Source organism: Pituophis catenifer, unplaced genomic scaffold, assembly GCF_029215685.1.
Source record: "Pituophis catenifer annectens isolate HBS135680 unplaced genomic scaffold, rPitCat1.0.hap2 SCAF_2, whole genome shotgun sequence".
NCBI classification, from domain to species: domain Eukaryota; kingdom Metazoa; phylum Chordata; class Lepidosauria; order Squamata; family Colubridae; genus Pituophis; species Pituophis catenifer.
This window is the reverse complement of record NW_027256882.1, coordinates 70,698,088-70,715,141: the sequence shown is the minus strand read 5'-3', so window position 1 is coordinate 70,715,141 and position 17,054 is coordinate 70,698,088. Positions and strand designations below refer to the sequence as shown.

At 36.1% G+C, this 17,054-nt stretch overlaps 1 protein-coding gene across 1 annotated transcript in view; it reads left to right on the top strand.

Annotated features, from left to right (window-relative positions):
• The window catches only part of MGLL (monoglyceride lipase), a 103,983-nt gene that overhangs the window by 68,994 nt on the left and 17,935 nt on the right, over positions 1-17,054 (top strand). Inside the window, exons 4-6 of the mRNA XM_070936914.1 lie at positions 8,215-8,351; positions 12,636-12,746; positions 16,816-16,905. Of these exons, the coding sequence (XP_070793015.1) occupies positions 8,215-8,351; positions 12,636-12,746; positions 16,816-16,905 (338 nt within the window). The remainder of the gene's footprint in view (positions 1-8,214; positions 8,352-12,635; positions 12,747-16,815; positions 16,906-17,054) is intronic.

Sequence of the window (17,054 nt, the reverse complement as noted above, 5' to 3'; positions counted from 1 at the left end):
GTCAGTTGCAAGCTAGATGGAAAGAAGATCAGAGAATTGGTATCATGCAGAACGAGGAAAATTTGGTAAAACAAATTAGAGACCAAGGTCAAATGCATATAAAAAGTTTATATAATGTATTGATAGAAATAGATTCAGAAATGGAATTAGTTAAGGATTGTATGATAAAATGGGCACAAAACATTCAGGAACCAATAATGATGGAAATTTAGGAAAAAATATGGGTTAGAAATGTAAAATTTACGCAAGCGCAAAATTTAAGAGAAAATTTTTATAAAATGTTTTATAGATGGCATTTAGATCCTAAAAAGTTGGCTTGTATGTATCCGAATTTACAATCTAAGTGTTGGAGATGTGATTGTGATGATGCTACTTATCATCATATATGGTGGACTTTGGATTAAAGCATTTTGGATTAAAATATGGTGGATTATTCAAAATATTTTTAAAAAGAAGATAAGGTTTACTCCACAATTGTTTTTGCTGGGTATAATTACAGATTGTATGGTTATAGAGACTAAATTGATTTTAAATTTAATAACTGCAGCTAGACTTTTGGTGGCGCAATATTGGAAGAAGGAAGATTTGCCTACTATTGAAGAATGGACATTAAAAGTAGCGAATCTGGCAGAAATGGCGAAGATTTCAGCATATTTGAAAGATCACTCACAAGAAAGATATATATCGGAATGGAGAAGATGGACTGATTATATTCAAAACAAATATCGGACTAAAATGTATCAAATAGCTTATGAATGAATAGAAAAATTAAGAGTATTTCTATTTAGTTAAGTAAAAGGGGAGTTAAAGTGTGAAGGGGGGATAGGAATCCTTAGTTAATTAGCTTAGTTTAGCATATGATTGTTAATTGTTATACCCTGTATTTTGTTCTGAGAAGTTCGGGGGGTGGTGGTAAGGAAGGGAGGGGGGGGAGGGGAAATATTTGTAAAAAAAAAATTTTTCTCTTTTTGTAAAACTCTTTAATTAAAAAAAAAAAGAGTGATTTAGAATCTTTAGATATTCAAAGGAACTGAAACCTCGACTTTCCTCAGGTCATGGGAATATGCCCCATCTTTGACACTCAAGCCACCTTGGATGTGACAATTGAACTAGTCATCTTGCTACTAAGTACTTACATACCATGTGTTTCATTTGTACAATCTCACGTACAAGCCACGCTCCTCCCATAAAAATTCTTTCTTGAATTTGTATCTATTTGCTTGGCACTTTGCAATCGGTTAGTTAGAGCATTTTCTGAGCCAAAATATTTAAAAACTGTGAATAGGTTTCCTTTTCTCCCCTTTTTATGAACTTCAGTTTCCCAACTTAATCCACCATCATTGTGTATGTTTTCCTAATAGTCAATTTTAACATGATCCTAAGGAATCACTAAACTCTTGTTTATCCAAACTGTTCATTATCCAAATACTTCGAATGGTTCCCAGGCCATCAGAAAGAGAGGTTACATTATCCATATGCATTTTACTCCTCTATTTAAATTTAACATAAACATCTACAGTATATGGACAGAAGATAATAGAGCAGAAGAGCTTATTTTCTGCCTAATAGATTAGGCTGAACTTTTACTTATTTATCGAATTTATTTACCACCCAATTTGTGGTTCAGGCAGCTCTGAGCAGCTTTCTCATTCCTAATTTTCCCTTAGTTGTAGTGTAGATGTACCCTTCCATTTCAAACAATTCTGACTTTTAGTTTATTCATATCTTTTTTTAGTTTATTCATATCTTGTTATCAGTAAAGTGTGATGAACTGATACTACCAGTTCAGTAACAATTTACTTGCGATGGAAAATAATGCAAATAATATGTTCTATGTATCTGTGGTCTGGATAATGATTAAAATTATACAGAAGTGAATATATGCATGAGAAGAATCCTACTTGATGATACCAAATTGCATGTAGTCCACTATGCTTTCAGATACTCGCAAGACTTCATCTGCATGCAAAGGTATACTGCCTCTGAATCTGGGCATTATACAGATGTATAATCCGTATCAGGTCTTATTACCATTCTCTGTGAATTTGTCCAATTTCTTTGCATCAACTTTTTTAACACTGACATTCTTTGGTAGAATGGTTTATTATTAAACTTTTGCAGCCCCCCCTCAGTTTCTGTAATTCCTTGTATGAAAATTCCATTATATTAAATCAGTAGTGATATTTGTATTCTTTACCATTTAAAATAAAACTTTCCCTCTGTGAAGTACCAAGGTGTCTGTTATAAAAGATAAGCTTCTTGAAAGCCTCTAGATCATACACAATGGTAATTTAGGGAGGGTAACCTCAAGAGTGAGGAAGGGGGCGTTAACTGATGTTTATCTTAAGGGTGTTTTCACTGTAGCTTTAACCTTGAAATTTCACAGTTATGATCAGAAATATTTCCAAAGACTTCATGAAAGGGAGTTGCGAGTTATATGTAACTCTAATAGTGTCTAATGAAAGCATATCTTCTTATTGGGAAGCCATGAATTTCCTTATCTGTGAATTTTATCTAGTGAGAAATACACTTTGACGATGTTGATTAATTGACTGACTAGCTGTGGTTCAAAAGTTCTAGCCTTTTTTTGGTTGAACTTTCAGCCCTTCCTAACTTCAGCTAGCAAGCTCAGCTCTTAGTGAGTCCCCTCACTTGTTCACCTCTGCCTAAATTAAACTATTTAAATCATCACCATTTTCTGCTTTATAACTCTATAGTATATAATATATTGTACTACAAAAATTGTCTGTCAGTATATCTACTTTAACTTGATTTGTCCAGTCTTGTGGCATCATTCAAAATAAATGAAAAGGTCACTGTTACAGTTTTCAGCTATTTCACAAACACACAAAAATTGCACTAGAACTTCCACTAAAAAGTATTCACATTCTCCTTCAAGAAAATTGACCATATGAGATTACTTAAAAGCTGGACAATTTTTTTTCTTTATTTTTCTCATATTCTGTATTAAGAGGAAAAATCCAGTATTACTGATAGTTGCCATATTAAGTTAAACCTAAGAGAGTTTGCCTTATTTACAGCTTGCCACTACCATTACATGAGGGAGGTAAGAATGTATTCCTTTTCTTGATCATGTCAGAATGAACATTGCTCCTGTTACTCTTGCAGGAAAAGAATAGAATTGTTTTAAGTGTTATTCATTTAGACCAGGTCTAAAAAATTCTTCTCACAAAATTCTTCAAAGCTTTAAGAAGTTACTTTTAAAATACAATATACGAAAGTTATCCAGTCACTCTTGGGTTTGTTATTTGTACATCCCTTTTAATTATTAAGACATTAGCTGGTTTCATATGTAGATCCAGTGTAGGACATTTTTCATATCATTCTTAAAGCCTGTCTTTTTTTAAATCCACTTGCACATCAATCTCAGTCTGTCCAGTAAAACTTGTTCCTCTTCCATAACATCTGTAAACACAATCTATCTATAGTGATAGATATTCTTAAAATTATTTTCTAAGTCCAAAACTTCTTTCAGTATATTCAGTGTTAAAATAGTTTGCTCCATTCTGTATTAGTAAGTCAAACTTAAGTGTTTTTCTCTTTTCATTTTAAGTGAAGAGTTTGAATTCTCCATTGTGGGTGGAGACAGCAGCCAGGCATGGATTTCACTCGTCTGTTCAGATTGAAGGACTGAGTCTGTCATAGTCTTTAAATTCCGCCCCGTTGCTAGGGGCTCCCAGCTTTTGACTCAGTCCTTCAGACTGGACAGGCATGTGGGACTGTTTCTCTGGCTTCAGTCACCTTTCTTCTCACTTCTCCTTACCTTGGACTTTAGATATCTGGACTGTTTTGACTCTTCTACTTGTGACAGGGCGCTTTCTACATTTTGTGGGTTGGCCTTTCCTGGCAGTTGACTTCGGCTTGCCTGCTAAGGGCTTTGTTCTCAGCTCCCTGTTAATTCCTTCTGACTTCTCATTATCTCCGTTGGACTGGCAAGCGTTCCGGAGCATGGTGGAGCTTCACGCTCCCGGGGGGAGCTGGAGATTTGAATTGTGTGGAGGTTCGCGCTCCCGGCAGCTCTTGTTTTAAAGAGAATTAAAAAAAAAGCATTTTCCATGGATTCTTATAAATAATTCCAAAATCTTATTTCAAATTCATCTGGATCCTTAGCCCATTTGTATCATTCCAAAATCAAAGATCTAATCAGTGTTTTGCTATTTTACTGAGCCGCAATGGTTAGAGTGCAGTACTGCAGGCTACTTCTGGTGATCACTGACTGCCAGAGTTTGGCAGATCAAATCTCCCCAGGTTCAGTCTTCCATCCTTCTGAGGTGGGTAAAATGAGGACCCAGATTGTTGGGGGCTGACTCTGTGAACCGCTTAGAGAGGGCTGTAAAAGCACTATGAAGTGATATATTAATCTTAAATGCTATTGCTATTGCTAGTGCTATTTATTCCAAAGTATTTTTTTAAATTCTTAAACACCTATTCAAAACTTTCTCTAAGAATTGAAGGAGACTCACCTGATGCTGTAACACCTGTTGATTCAAAAGTTCCAATATTTGAAAAGCCATTAAGAAGCCATTTCCAAAGGCAATTAGAAAAGGAAATATGAAAACCCAGTGTCTTTCCTTAAGGCACTGACTGTGGTTTGAGCAAAAAACAAACAAACCCCACAATATTCTCTCATTTCTTAGATCTCTAAACCTACCAGAGACTGTTGATTTGCAGTGTTATTGTAAGTAGCAACTATATGTAACTATAGCTAATTACAAAAAGGCAGTTAATTTGCTGGCCCTTCATTCTGCTGTACCCATTATTCTACTTTTTAATGATGCTGTCTTCAGTTTGCTGTTTCTTGTCTGGAAAGCTGCTGTTAGTTTTCCATTAGTTGATTGGAAATGATCAAATCTACTTAGTTTAGTTTATCCATGAATATATGTCATTTGGTTTACTTGAGACTTGGCAACTTAAAATATGAAGAAATAACAATCCTAAACAAGGATTTTTAGTTTTGTTGAACATAGCTTAATTCACACATAATGGACGGATTCACACACAGAAACCTATCAGCCACATTATAGCTTAACTAGGGCCATATGTAAAGCAATATGAAGCAACAACTCATCCATAGATGATTGTTGGAGATACAAAAACAAACATAATAGCAGCTAAAAGTAATTTTTTCAAAAAGCGTATGGGAAAAACTTCTTTCACAGCACTCAATAATAAAGGAGCGTTAAGTAGAAATTCTAAACATTTTGTCATTTATTTATGCTAGTCTTTCTCAAGCTGGTGCCCTCTTGATGTATTTGGGGCTACAAATTCCAGAACGGCTGGAAGCTGTTTTCTGAACACATCTGCTAGGCATCATGTTAGAGAAGGCTGGTTTATATTATCACTACTAACCCAGTCTGTGCACGTTTAGACTTAAGTTTGTACTTACTAAGCTCAATTTTTGTTAATTCCACATAGACATATTTGGAAAGAATAAATCCAAATTAATTTGCTGAATTCTTGATTATCTTCTGATCCACCTATTTAAATTTGAGAAAAAGGCATCAACAACTTTAGAGTTTAGATCTCCTTTTATGTTACATACTTAGACCAGTTTTATATATTTGTTTCCTATCCACATACTTTTTTTTTTTAATTCTTGGGAACTGTAGTTGTGATGTATTGCAATTTCTCTATAAGATTTACCCATTTCCTCTTAAGAAGTATAAGGACAAAGAATTGTTGAATTGTGTTAGAATCTAACACATTAAAACTTACATATATTAAATTAAGTTTGTTTTATATCAATATTATATATATTATATTATATATAATATTTATATTATTATATTGCAAAGAGATCCATTTTTTAAAAAAAGCTAGTTGTAATTCAAGAATATATATATGCCATATACTCACCAGAAGCATTTACAGGGAATCCTGTAAAGTTATGATCATATTGACTCCCTCAATTATGATTGTATGTTGTGACATTCGTAAAGTGGGTCACTATGTGACTGGACCCATTTTACAACTTTTTGCAGTGATCATTAAATACTGCCGTAGTTAGGCGAAGCCAATTGTTTGCTACGGGGCAAGTTTTGCCAGAATCCAGAAGTAAATGCTGGTTTTGGGCAAAAATGCTCTAAGTTAGACACATGATGATGAGGCAATGCAAACAGCCATAAATGTGGAGTGGTTACCCAAAAAGTAGTCATATGGCTGCGGGGGTGGGTGTACAAACAGATGACTGTTTGTAAATCATCTATATCAAAATTGAACAACCCTCTCTCAACAGAGGGAAAGGGATACAACATCATCTATCTCCAATCTACAATACAATCCTTTCAACACTTCCAGGAAGGCTCCACACACATTTGCACCACTCAGGTGACCTTGATGACACAGATGGTCTTAACAACTGGCTAAAAGAATGCAAATGACTAGCTGTCTGCAAGGAGTATAAATCCTTCCATTCTCTACCATTCGGTCAGAGCTGAAGAAGCTTCTTGGTTAAGAAGCGAAACATCTTCAAAGAAAGTCCAGTTGCCTCTTGAAAAAGCACCTTTGGGACATTCTTATTCTTATTTCCCCCCTCTTTTTGTGTATATATGTCTTTCTCAACTTGAGACCTGATGACTTTGATCATTTTCCAGCCATCAAATACTGTAGGGCATCAGGATGAATACCAATGTTGAAGAAGCATTTACAGGGCAGAAATCTGGATTAAAAGGCAAGAAAACATGCAGCTGAGTAATGTCAGAAATCTCTGCATTTCTTTACCCTCTAATCTTAAACTTGGCTATTCAGCATTTTTTTTCCTTTTAGGAATCAAAGCTGCAATGATTACTGAGTTATAATTTTGGTTCAATCATATGGCAGTGGGATATATCTTGTCAGATCAGCTGATCATCAGTTCTATTTTATGAGGGATAATTATGATGAATTTCAATAGCATATGAAATAAACAGCCCTTCCCTGGAAATAGATAAGGAGGGAGGTAATAATTATTTTCTGCTTTTAACTGTGTAAGCCTTAGTCCCATAGCCTGCAATCATTTCTTATTCAGGCTGTGAATATAAGACCCATCTCTTGTTGAATCAGACTGAAGTCCATCTAGTAGTGCATCATCCTATTTCTGAAAAGGTTTAGAATTCTACACTTATTTCCTCATAAGAGTGTTATAAAACCAGGCCACATTGGAAGCCTCTTAAGGACACCCAACTATGTAGGGATCGTAATCATGTATAGCCTCTGGCAATCTCAGTTGTGGAACATGAAAGTTCTACTTCCATGACTTGGTGTTACCTTTGATTCTCAACAGGTTAGCATCAGTGGTGAAATTCAGATTTTTTTACTACCGGTTCTGTGGGCGTGGCTTGATGGGCGTGGCAGGGGAAGGATACTGGAAAATCCCCATTCCCTCCCCACTCCTGGGGGAAGGATATTCCAAAATCTCCATTCCCACCCCACTCTGGGGCCAGCCAGAGATGGTATTTGCCAGTTCTTCGAACTATTCAATATTTCCGCCACCAGTTCTCCAGAACCTGCTGGATTTCACCCCTGGTAAACATTCCCCAGACAAAGGTGATATATAGTTTGTGGCTCCCCCTGTTTTCATTGCTTTTGTGGATTTAGAGCCCTTTGCACACTAATGATGTTATTTACATTGGATATAAAACCAGACACATCACTGGAAGCTAAAATCATAAGGCAAAAGTCCAATTTACTTTGGCCATGCTGTGCGCGCGAATTCATTGGGAGAAGGCAATGGTATTAGGAATGGTTAGTCGACAAAGAAGAAGGGGCAAGCAAAGAACACGCTAAGGAGTCCTTGGCGCTCTCTGAACTTGCTTGTTTTCTTACAGATGTTTCAAAATAGATAACCTCATCAGTGGCTTGATAACATCAAATCTGATGCAAAGTTGAATAAAAAACAACTGAAAGAAGCTATGCTTGACAGGGTAGCATAGAGAGCAAGTAAAGTCACCAAGAGTTGGACATGACTAAATGGTTAATACCAACAGCGTATTATATTGTAAATGCAATATAATTTTTCTTAAATTGGTGACTGCCAAATGCGTTGGACCTCAGTTCCAATAGGCCCTGCACACATCTCGATGGTGCCATGTGAGAGAAAACTATAACAGAATATAATTTTTGTGTCTAGGTTGGGTTTCATAGGTAAGTCTGAGAAGAGCCAAAGTATGAACTACTTCTGGTATGGCAGGTCACTTTTCCTTTTCCCTTTTACAGTTGGCCATGGGCAAAGTGAAGGAGACCGTATGGTTATATCGGATTTTCACGTGTTTGTCAGAGACAGCTTGCAGCACATAGATCTCATGAAGAAGGATCATCCAGGCATTCCTGTGTTTCTTCTGGGGCACTCTATGGTAAGAACACTATCCTTCCTCATGGAGCCTTGGCCTCCTATAGAGCAGCAGACGCTGTTTATTTTGGGTTAGGCTTCTGAAGTCTAACAATTAATACTGGTGCCAGAAGGTTTTTTTTTAATCATAGCCTTTTCTGTTTTCTTTCCCTGCTTCCTCTCCTCTTTTTGTTTCTGTTTTTCTTTTATTTTCACAAAAAGCAGTGGCTATGTTATTGGAGTTATGGGTAAACAGCTGCCCACCTAAATGTAAACTGCACAGTTGCTAGTTCTAATGTGAAATTACAGATGTACACGCCATTCATTCCCAAGGCTTATTTCCAATATTGAAGAGCTATGAAGTAGAATTTCTAGAAACGCAAGTGAAAAAATGACCTTCTTATTTTTGCCAAAAAGGAATGTGATCTGAATGTATGTATTTATGTATATATGAGAAAGATAAAAGACAAAACGTTTTGGAGATTCTCTTATGCCCTAATAGACTTTACATGGATTATTGTTCTCACAATTTTCATAAAAAGACATAAACAAGTGAAGAGGTTTTTTTTCAGACAGATAAGCACAGAGATAGATGATAGATAGATAGATAGATAGATAGATAGATAGATAGATAGATAGATAGATAGGCAGGCAGGCAGGCAGGCAGGCAGGCAGGCAGGCAGGCAGGCAGATAGATCCCCTTATTCATGTTGGTTAAAATGTTTCTATACCAGTTAAGGACGTTATTTCTTTTAAGAGTGAGTTTCCCCATTTTCTGAGATTCTCAAGTGTTGTTAAAGGGAAGAATGAATATGCCATTGCTATACATTTTTGCGGTGAGAAGGAAAGGAAAGGAAATGTGCAAAATGAAAGCCAAACTTGAACTTCTGTGTTGGGGGCCACAACTTAGCTTTCCAATTCTACAGGCTACAGAAAATCTTTTGATGGTGAAATAAAAGAGCCTTGGTAGTACAGGGGTTTAAGGCACCCTGTTATTAAGCTTATTAAGACCAGCTGCCTGCAATTACTGCAGGGTTCGAATCTCGCCAAGGCTCAAGGTTGACTCAGCCTTCCATCCTTTCTAAGGTAGGTGAAATGAGGACCCAGTTTGTGGGGGCAATAAGCTGACTTTGTATAAATATACAAAAGGATGAAGGCTATTGCTGAGCACATTGTAAGCCGCCCTGAGTCTTCGGAGAAGGGCGGCATATAAATCAAATTAAAAAAAAAAAAAAAAAAAACCACAAAAGGGGGCAGGCTCCAAAGTTCCAATTCAGAGAGGCTGGTTGGATGAGAAAAGGGGTATTTTGCATCTTGAGGCTTTATACTCCCATTAGGGGATGCATTGGCAAGTGGCTTAATGATCCTGGAACTGCCACCTAAAACAGATGAAAGAATACTGTAGGTGGACAATTCAACCAGGATAATGCCTAGAGGTATTGTCAAGAACTAGGGTGGACATTGAACAAGCTTGTGATACGGGAATGGATACATCATTACTCATCAACTCTGAATCATTTAATCATTGAATACAAGAATAAACCATGTAAAATAAAACATCCCCAAAGTTATGTTATGGTTTACTCATAATACATGTAATATTCTATGATTTAGACTTTGTGCTACCTTACAATAGAATTTTTATTTTTACTACAAAGGATGTACAGCCCCAATCATAGCTTGTTCTGAAAGTTTTAAGCTAACTAACAACGGTTAAGAAGGCTCAGGGATGAAAATGCAAAAGGTTGCGTGTGTGAGTCAGTTGTCATTCACTTCAAAGGAATGGTTTATCATCTCTGAACTTTAATACAGCTATAGAATGTATCAGTGACAGCTTGTATTCTGGATGCGTATTCAATTCTCATTCTATTCCTTTTAGTTATCAACAGAATTCGGGTTTTTGAAGGCAAAAAAACCCCACTGAAAGCTAGGAAAGAAATTGCTATGATCTACTTTACATACATACACAAGCATACACACACACAATTTTTTTTTCTTCTTGTATACAACCAAGGCATTAGCTATCATTATATCCCATGGCCACATGCAATAGATGTTACACTGTAGAAAATTACATTGTCTATTCCTTTTTTTAAAGTTATATAAAATGCATTTTCATTAAATTAGAAGAAAGTTGTACAACCATTTGAGATTACAACATGAAATCTGTAATTCTAAATCTTACTCTATTTTGGCTTTGAATTCATATAAAGATCAAAGTGGAAATTCCTGTTAATGCTCCCATTTATCTTGCTCATGCTCGGTTAATCATTTCCAGTTCCAATATGCTTCTTTCAGAGACTTCCTTCTTTTCCAAAATTTATTCTAGGTTTATAAAAGAGCATTGAATAATAGCGATGGGGACTTGCATGAAAAAATTAAACTTTTTTTGCTGAGTATCTTCAAAGAAATCTCAAAACAAAAAAAGTGGGCTTTGAAACAAAGTTAAGGTGAGCATAGCCATCTCTTATCAGAAGTTAAGAAGGTGATGTCTGATTTGAAGTTCACGGTAAACCTTTAAAACAAAAAGCATAAGCTGAAATTGAAGTTACCCAAATAGTCCTCATATTCATGTACACACAAATTTATTCCTGCAAGTAAACAGAATGATGTATCTTTAATACAGTTCTCCAAGGATTTCCCATGGCAACTATTTGTGAATCACACTGAACTCTCCTGCTTACTGAGGTTGGGATACATACTTTTGGCTTGAAAAGAGAGCATTTTAGCTTGTAGTCCCAAACTGGCTTGGCATTCAGTGTTTTTTTTTAAATGACTATGCCAATTAATAGTCAATAAATCCTTCCAAAACTGGAATAATCAGTCCAGTTTTAAGAGTCCAGTTTTTATGCCTTCAAATTCCTTTGTTTCTTACATATAGCCAGGTTATCCAAAACTTCAAAAAACATGGCCCTAAAATTTGCTTCCCAAACAGCTATTATTCTTTTCTGTAAGAAAAAATAAAACGTATTTATCGTTCTTTGTTTTAATAGTACTTAGCAATAGCACTTAGACTTATATACCCCTTCATAATACTTTACCGCTTACGTGTCTAAGACGTAAACAGCTTACGTCTCTAAGCTGTTTACAGAGTCAGCATATTCCCCCCAACAATCTGGGTCCTCATTTTACCAACCTCAGAAAGATGGAAATTTGTGTCAACCTTGAGCCAGTGAGAATCGAACTGCCGAACTGCAGGCAGCTGGCAGGCAGCAGAAATAGCCTGCAGTACTGCATTCTAACCACTGCGCCATCACGGCTCATTAAATCATACATTTTTAATGCAAGCACGTATTGATGATTTATTAATCTAATTTGGGGATATAGTTTGACTTTGACTTTCCCTTTGGCTTCTGTTTCATCCCACAGCTTGATCAGACTCTTTACTTGCCATTCCCTTCTTTCTAGATGCATCATTCCTTAACTCACTATGAATTTCTTGATTTACTCCTGTCTGCTTCTCCTTCTCTTCCATTTTTGGTCCTTTATGGACATGCTGGGAGCCATTTTTTTCCATACCGCTGGAAAAATGCTGTCTTTCCTCTTGCATTTTGTAAAAATCTGATTGTAGTTTGAGGGAGTAGGGACAGTAATTTACATTTCTTTTCTTTTTTTGGCATTTTTGGTTTTTCTTGTAAAGGAATAATATATATGAGTTTAATATATAAATAAAGAAAAACATTCTTTAACAAGCACCTAATAGCTGTATTGTGATTCCTAGGATGATTTCTTTGTGCAGTTGTATTTCTGGATATTCCAGTGTTGTACAATGCCTGGAAGTGGTATCGAAACACCTTTTGAATCACTGCCATGAGGCTCTGCTGCCAATGTGGGTGAATTGCACACTTGGTGATACATGCTTGCATTCATTACATAAGTTCTGAAATTATCACCTCCACAGTTCCTTTGAAGTTTTTTGTCTGTTATTGCTGGTTGGAATCAGTGGTACATAATAATGGAATTGATCTAAATTTGTCTTTTTCTCGGTGCAGAAGGAAATTGAATATAGTTGTGGCCATTGCCACAATAAGGCATTGCCAGTATAAATTGGCAAGGTTCTCAAGATAGTAACCTTGATAATGTACCTGCCCATAAGTGCTTGTCATCTCTTTGCTATATGACCGGGGGGGGGGGGGGGGTTGGCAAGCATGACAGGTATTTCTAAATTCCAATTCAGCTGCAACTCTAGTCAGCATGCCAATGGTAAGACATGCTGGGAGTTGTAGTGTTGTACAAACTTCTCATCTCTGCTTTACTGAGATCAATAGTCTTAGCAATCATCAACCCATTGCTTGCTTTTTCATTTCAGGGAGGAGCCATTGCCATCCTCACCGCGTGCGAAAGACCAAATGACTTTTCAGGCATGGTATTAATTTCTCCTTTAGTAGTTGCAAGTCCTGATGTAGCGACACCGATCAAGGTAAAAAAAAAAGGTGTTCATTTAATTCCAGGCACACTATCTAAATGTCAGCTAAAAATCTTACTGTCTTGAGATAATAGCCCTTTCTTTCACCAGCCTAACCTCTCTATATGTGGTAGAGCACTATTTTCTTTTTCTTTTCTTTTTTTTAAATACATGAATGTAAGACTTTTCCTAAAATTGAATGTAAAAAGGTTTGTGGCCAGTGCAAAATCTGTAGGATTAAATACATATTATAATAAATGAAGATGCCCTTTTTCTCACAAAAATCAGAATTGTAATTTAGAGCAAGAACTTTGAACTAACCTTTTCCTTTTCCTGTAGATTTAGTTTGACAAATCTCTCTTCCCAAGCTGCTTTTGTTCCCTCAGTTTCCAGATGCATGATCTCTGGCTAAGTTCCCATGCTATGCTATGCCTTAATGCAGTTTGCTTAGCCTGGTGTGTGAACTCTTTGTGGTTTGTAAACCATGATATTTGAGTGATGAAGGCCTGTGACATGTTCAGAAGGCATGGTTAAAACAATTCATAACTTAGCACAGAATGTCAGCTTTCTCTGGGCAGAAAGCCACTCTTAAACTTTGAATAGTATTCCCAGGGCTGCACTCCAAAATGGAATTGGTGGGTCCAAGACAAAAATTTATTTCCACAATTGAATGCAGTTTAATAGGATTGCTCTCCTCTCCTGTATTTAATCAGCTTCCCCTTTCAGTCATATTAAAAATGCAATCTGGTAACAGTTTTTGGAGGTGTCTTAGAACCATCGAGATTTCAGCTTCTGTACCAATCTCTATTGGGTTGACTAGAGTAATGAATATTGGGGGGGGGGTTGTTTCAAATTATTTTAGCTTCATTTCTAACAGACAGTTCTAAAAATAATTATTTTAAATAGGTGAGGCTTAAACTTTATTAAGCTTGGCAAGGAAAATTAACAACCAGCTCCACAGCTAGTCTATGGACTCATTCATGGAGTTTATTCTCAGCCAACAATAATTTCCTCCCCTTGATAGTTTATGAACAATCATGTATGCCACATACCATATACTATCATCTTATCTGATATTGTACAATGTGATGAATCAGATCAAGTAAGCAGACCTGACAAGAGTATTGTATGCCAATAGTTCTCAACTTATGACTACAATTGAGCCCAAAATTTATGTTGCTAAGTGAGAAATTTGTTAAGTGAGTTTTGCCCCATTTATGACTTCTTGCCGTATTTGTTAAGTGAATAATTGCATTTGTTAAATTAGTGACACGTTTGTTAAGTGAATATGGTTTTCCCATTGACTTTGCTTGTCAAAAGGTTGCAAAAGGGGAATCACATGACTCTTGGGCACTGCAACCATCATAAGTGTGAAAAATGGTCATAAGTCACTTTTTTCCAGTGTTGCTGTAACTTCGAACAGTCACTGAATAAACTTCCATAAGTCAAGGACTACCTGTGTTCTTTTTCCCTAGACCTTTATTTATTAAACCATGTGCTGCAAAAACTTGTAAAACTCTCTTGGGTCAATGATTCTCATTACAGCTCTCTCTTGTTAGCAACTCTTTAAAGTAGCTGAACTTTTCCTGGGCTCATGAAAAACCTTCTTTAAAGGATTGCTGAAAGGAGCTACATTTCCGGCCTGCTCCTAATTTGGAATGTTGCCCCATAAATTATGTAGGTAACAGCTGCAGCGATAACAACAGCAACAACCTGGGTGTACAGCCAGACAGTCTTATTCAGCACTTTACCAAGCTTTAGTGAAAACTGCTTGCTTAGGAGAGGTTCGGATGAATGCAATTCAAAGCAAATTGTTATGTAATAACTGCTACGACTACTTACAATTAGAGCATTAAATTAGCTGCTGATCTTGCTTTTTCAAGAGGTAACTAACAAAGGAAGGCAGATGGGACTGAGGATTAGCAATATCTTTATCTCACAGATACGATTGGCTAAGTTTTAAAAAGTTGAATTTTACAGAGTCTGTTTTTCAAACATTCCATTAATAAGATAGTTTTGGAGAAAAGGGCTTCTCTCCAATATAGATAATTGTCATTAATTTGTGAGGTATTTAATAAAGCATCTTTTCTATCAGCCTGACTCCTAATATTTTCGGATAGGGTATATTAGCAATCAGAAGATAAGAATTAAACTACTTATATTCTGAAAAATTCAAAAATTAATAGACAATATTTGTACATTAAAACATCAGTTTAATAGACCATTAGACAGGAGAGCATGTCCATTAAGCCTGAATGTCCATTAAATCCAAATTTATGTCACTTATATAATAATGCCAATTATATAATTTGTCATTTGTGTCAGTTCATGTCATTAGGCTTATCATATAATGATGTAAATTCACACAAATTATGGTAATTTAACTAAATCATCTGCATTACTTCAGGTAAAAGTTCTGTTCATTGCCTTCAAAGTCCACTAAACTGGGGTACAATAAAATGAAGTTTCACTGTATTAGGAACAGAACTCTTCATTAGCTTAAATATTCAGCAAAATGGAAGAAAAAAGATTGGAGGTATTAAACCAACAAAATCTAATTTGGTGAAAAGTTGAAGAGTCCTAGGGGGAATATTAGATGCTACAGCTGCACTTCACAACATAGCCCTCTGCAGACTGGGGCAATGTCATTTTCGTTTCCTGTAAATGCCTCTGAAATCGGAATGGGACAACTCGCTGCAGCCAACTTGCCACGGGAAAATTCCCCGTGGCCAACTTGCCACAAGACAACTCACTGTGGAACAATTCAACAATTCAATTTAACTATTTAAAATAATTTTTAAAATATTTTAATTTTTGACATTCGCATTTCATTTTGTCCTTTCTTTGGCATCCTTTCTTTGGATCATCTAGAATCATCTTCGTGATTCTATTCCACTATTTCTCTATATTAGTCTAACTCTTGTCCCGCAGCGAGTTGTCCCGTGGTGAGTTGACCGTGGCGAGTTAGCCTCAGCAAGTTGGCTACGGCGAGTTGGCCATGGTGAGACGACTATGGAGACTTGGCTGTGGTGAGCTGTCATAGACCCCTCTGAAATCGTGTCACTTTGAAACTTTCTATTCTGGGAAAACTTTTAGTTTATTTTTTTAACATTAATACAATATATTTTTCCCACAGTCCGTAGCAATCTTTGATGCAGGAGGATCAGAGAATGTTATGGATATTATTACATTTAATAGATTCATAGAAAATCAAGGTCACAGATTTCATTTTACATTTTCCAGGAAACATTATTGCATGCAGTAATGAATGTGTCCTTAAAATAGACCTGGCAAAGTATTTTCTTGGCTATCGTTGTTTTTAAGTGATGACCACTTAATTAGAATGTAATCTACAGAAGATCAGAGATTATTCAGCATTGGGATCAGTTATAGAATCCTATTAGTGGAATTTTTTGAAGTATTTTCTTTTTATTTATTTATTTATTTATTTATTCATTTGATTTATATGCCACCCTTCTCCGGAGACTCAGGGCGGCTTACAATGCTTTTCTTCTTTTAGCATCTTTATATTTTTGTATTTAACTCCCAGAAATTAGCTGTGCAATAGATCTCTCTAGTCAATGTCTACACATTTTTCTCTTTATTTGTATCCCTGCTACAGAATGTGTTTACCATGTTTAAAGAACTATACTGTAAATCACATAAGTTACAATTGTCACTGTAGGAAACTAAAATACAAAGTGAATAGCAACAAGAAGGAACCCTGGCAAACAACCCTCGAAGAGGGGAAAAGCTGGCTTTCTCTCAACTTCTTCAGCCAGGATTCCTTCCCTTTTTTGTTGTCAGGAAGAAATTTAAGAGTCCTAAAGTTGGACAAAGAGGTTTTGGGGAATAACACCAGTTGCATCAAGCTTTCCCTTATAAATAGTCCTGAGAATCTTTTCGGCCTTCCTGATACATTTGGAATAAATCCATTTGTTGGCATTCAGGAGCAGATCTTCAGCTGGAATGCAGTAACAATGTAGTGGTTAAGCTAAAAAAAAAAGTTTCTGCCATCTGCAAAACTGACTTCTATAATTCTCTTCTTGCCTTCCAAGATATTAATTATATTTTTCTCCCTCAGGTATTTGCAGCTAAAATACTTAACTTTGTCCTGCCAAACTTGTCTCTGGGATCTATCGATCCAAATGTCATTTCCCGGAATAAGAAAGAGGTGAGAATTGTATTGCCCTAAAAATCAATGTATTCCCTTGTGATAGTTTGGCTCTTTCCCATTCAGTATAACTAGATCATAAGTGAGCAATTCCATCTTGGTACAAATCAAAGAAATATAACAAGAGGGAATAGAACATACCTACAATA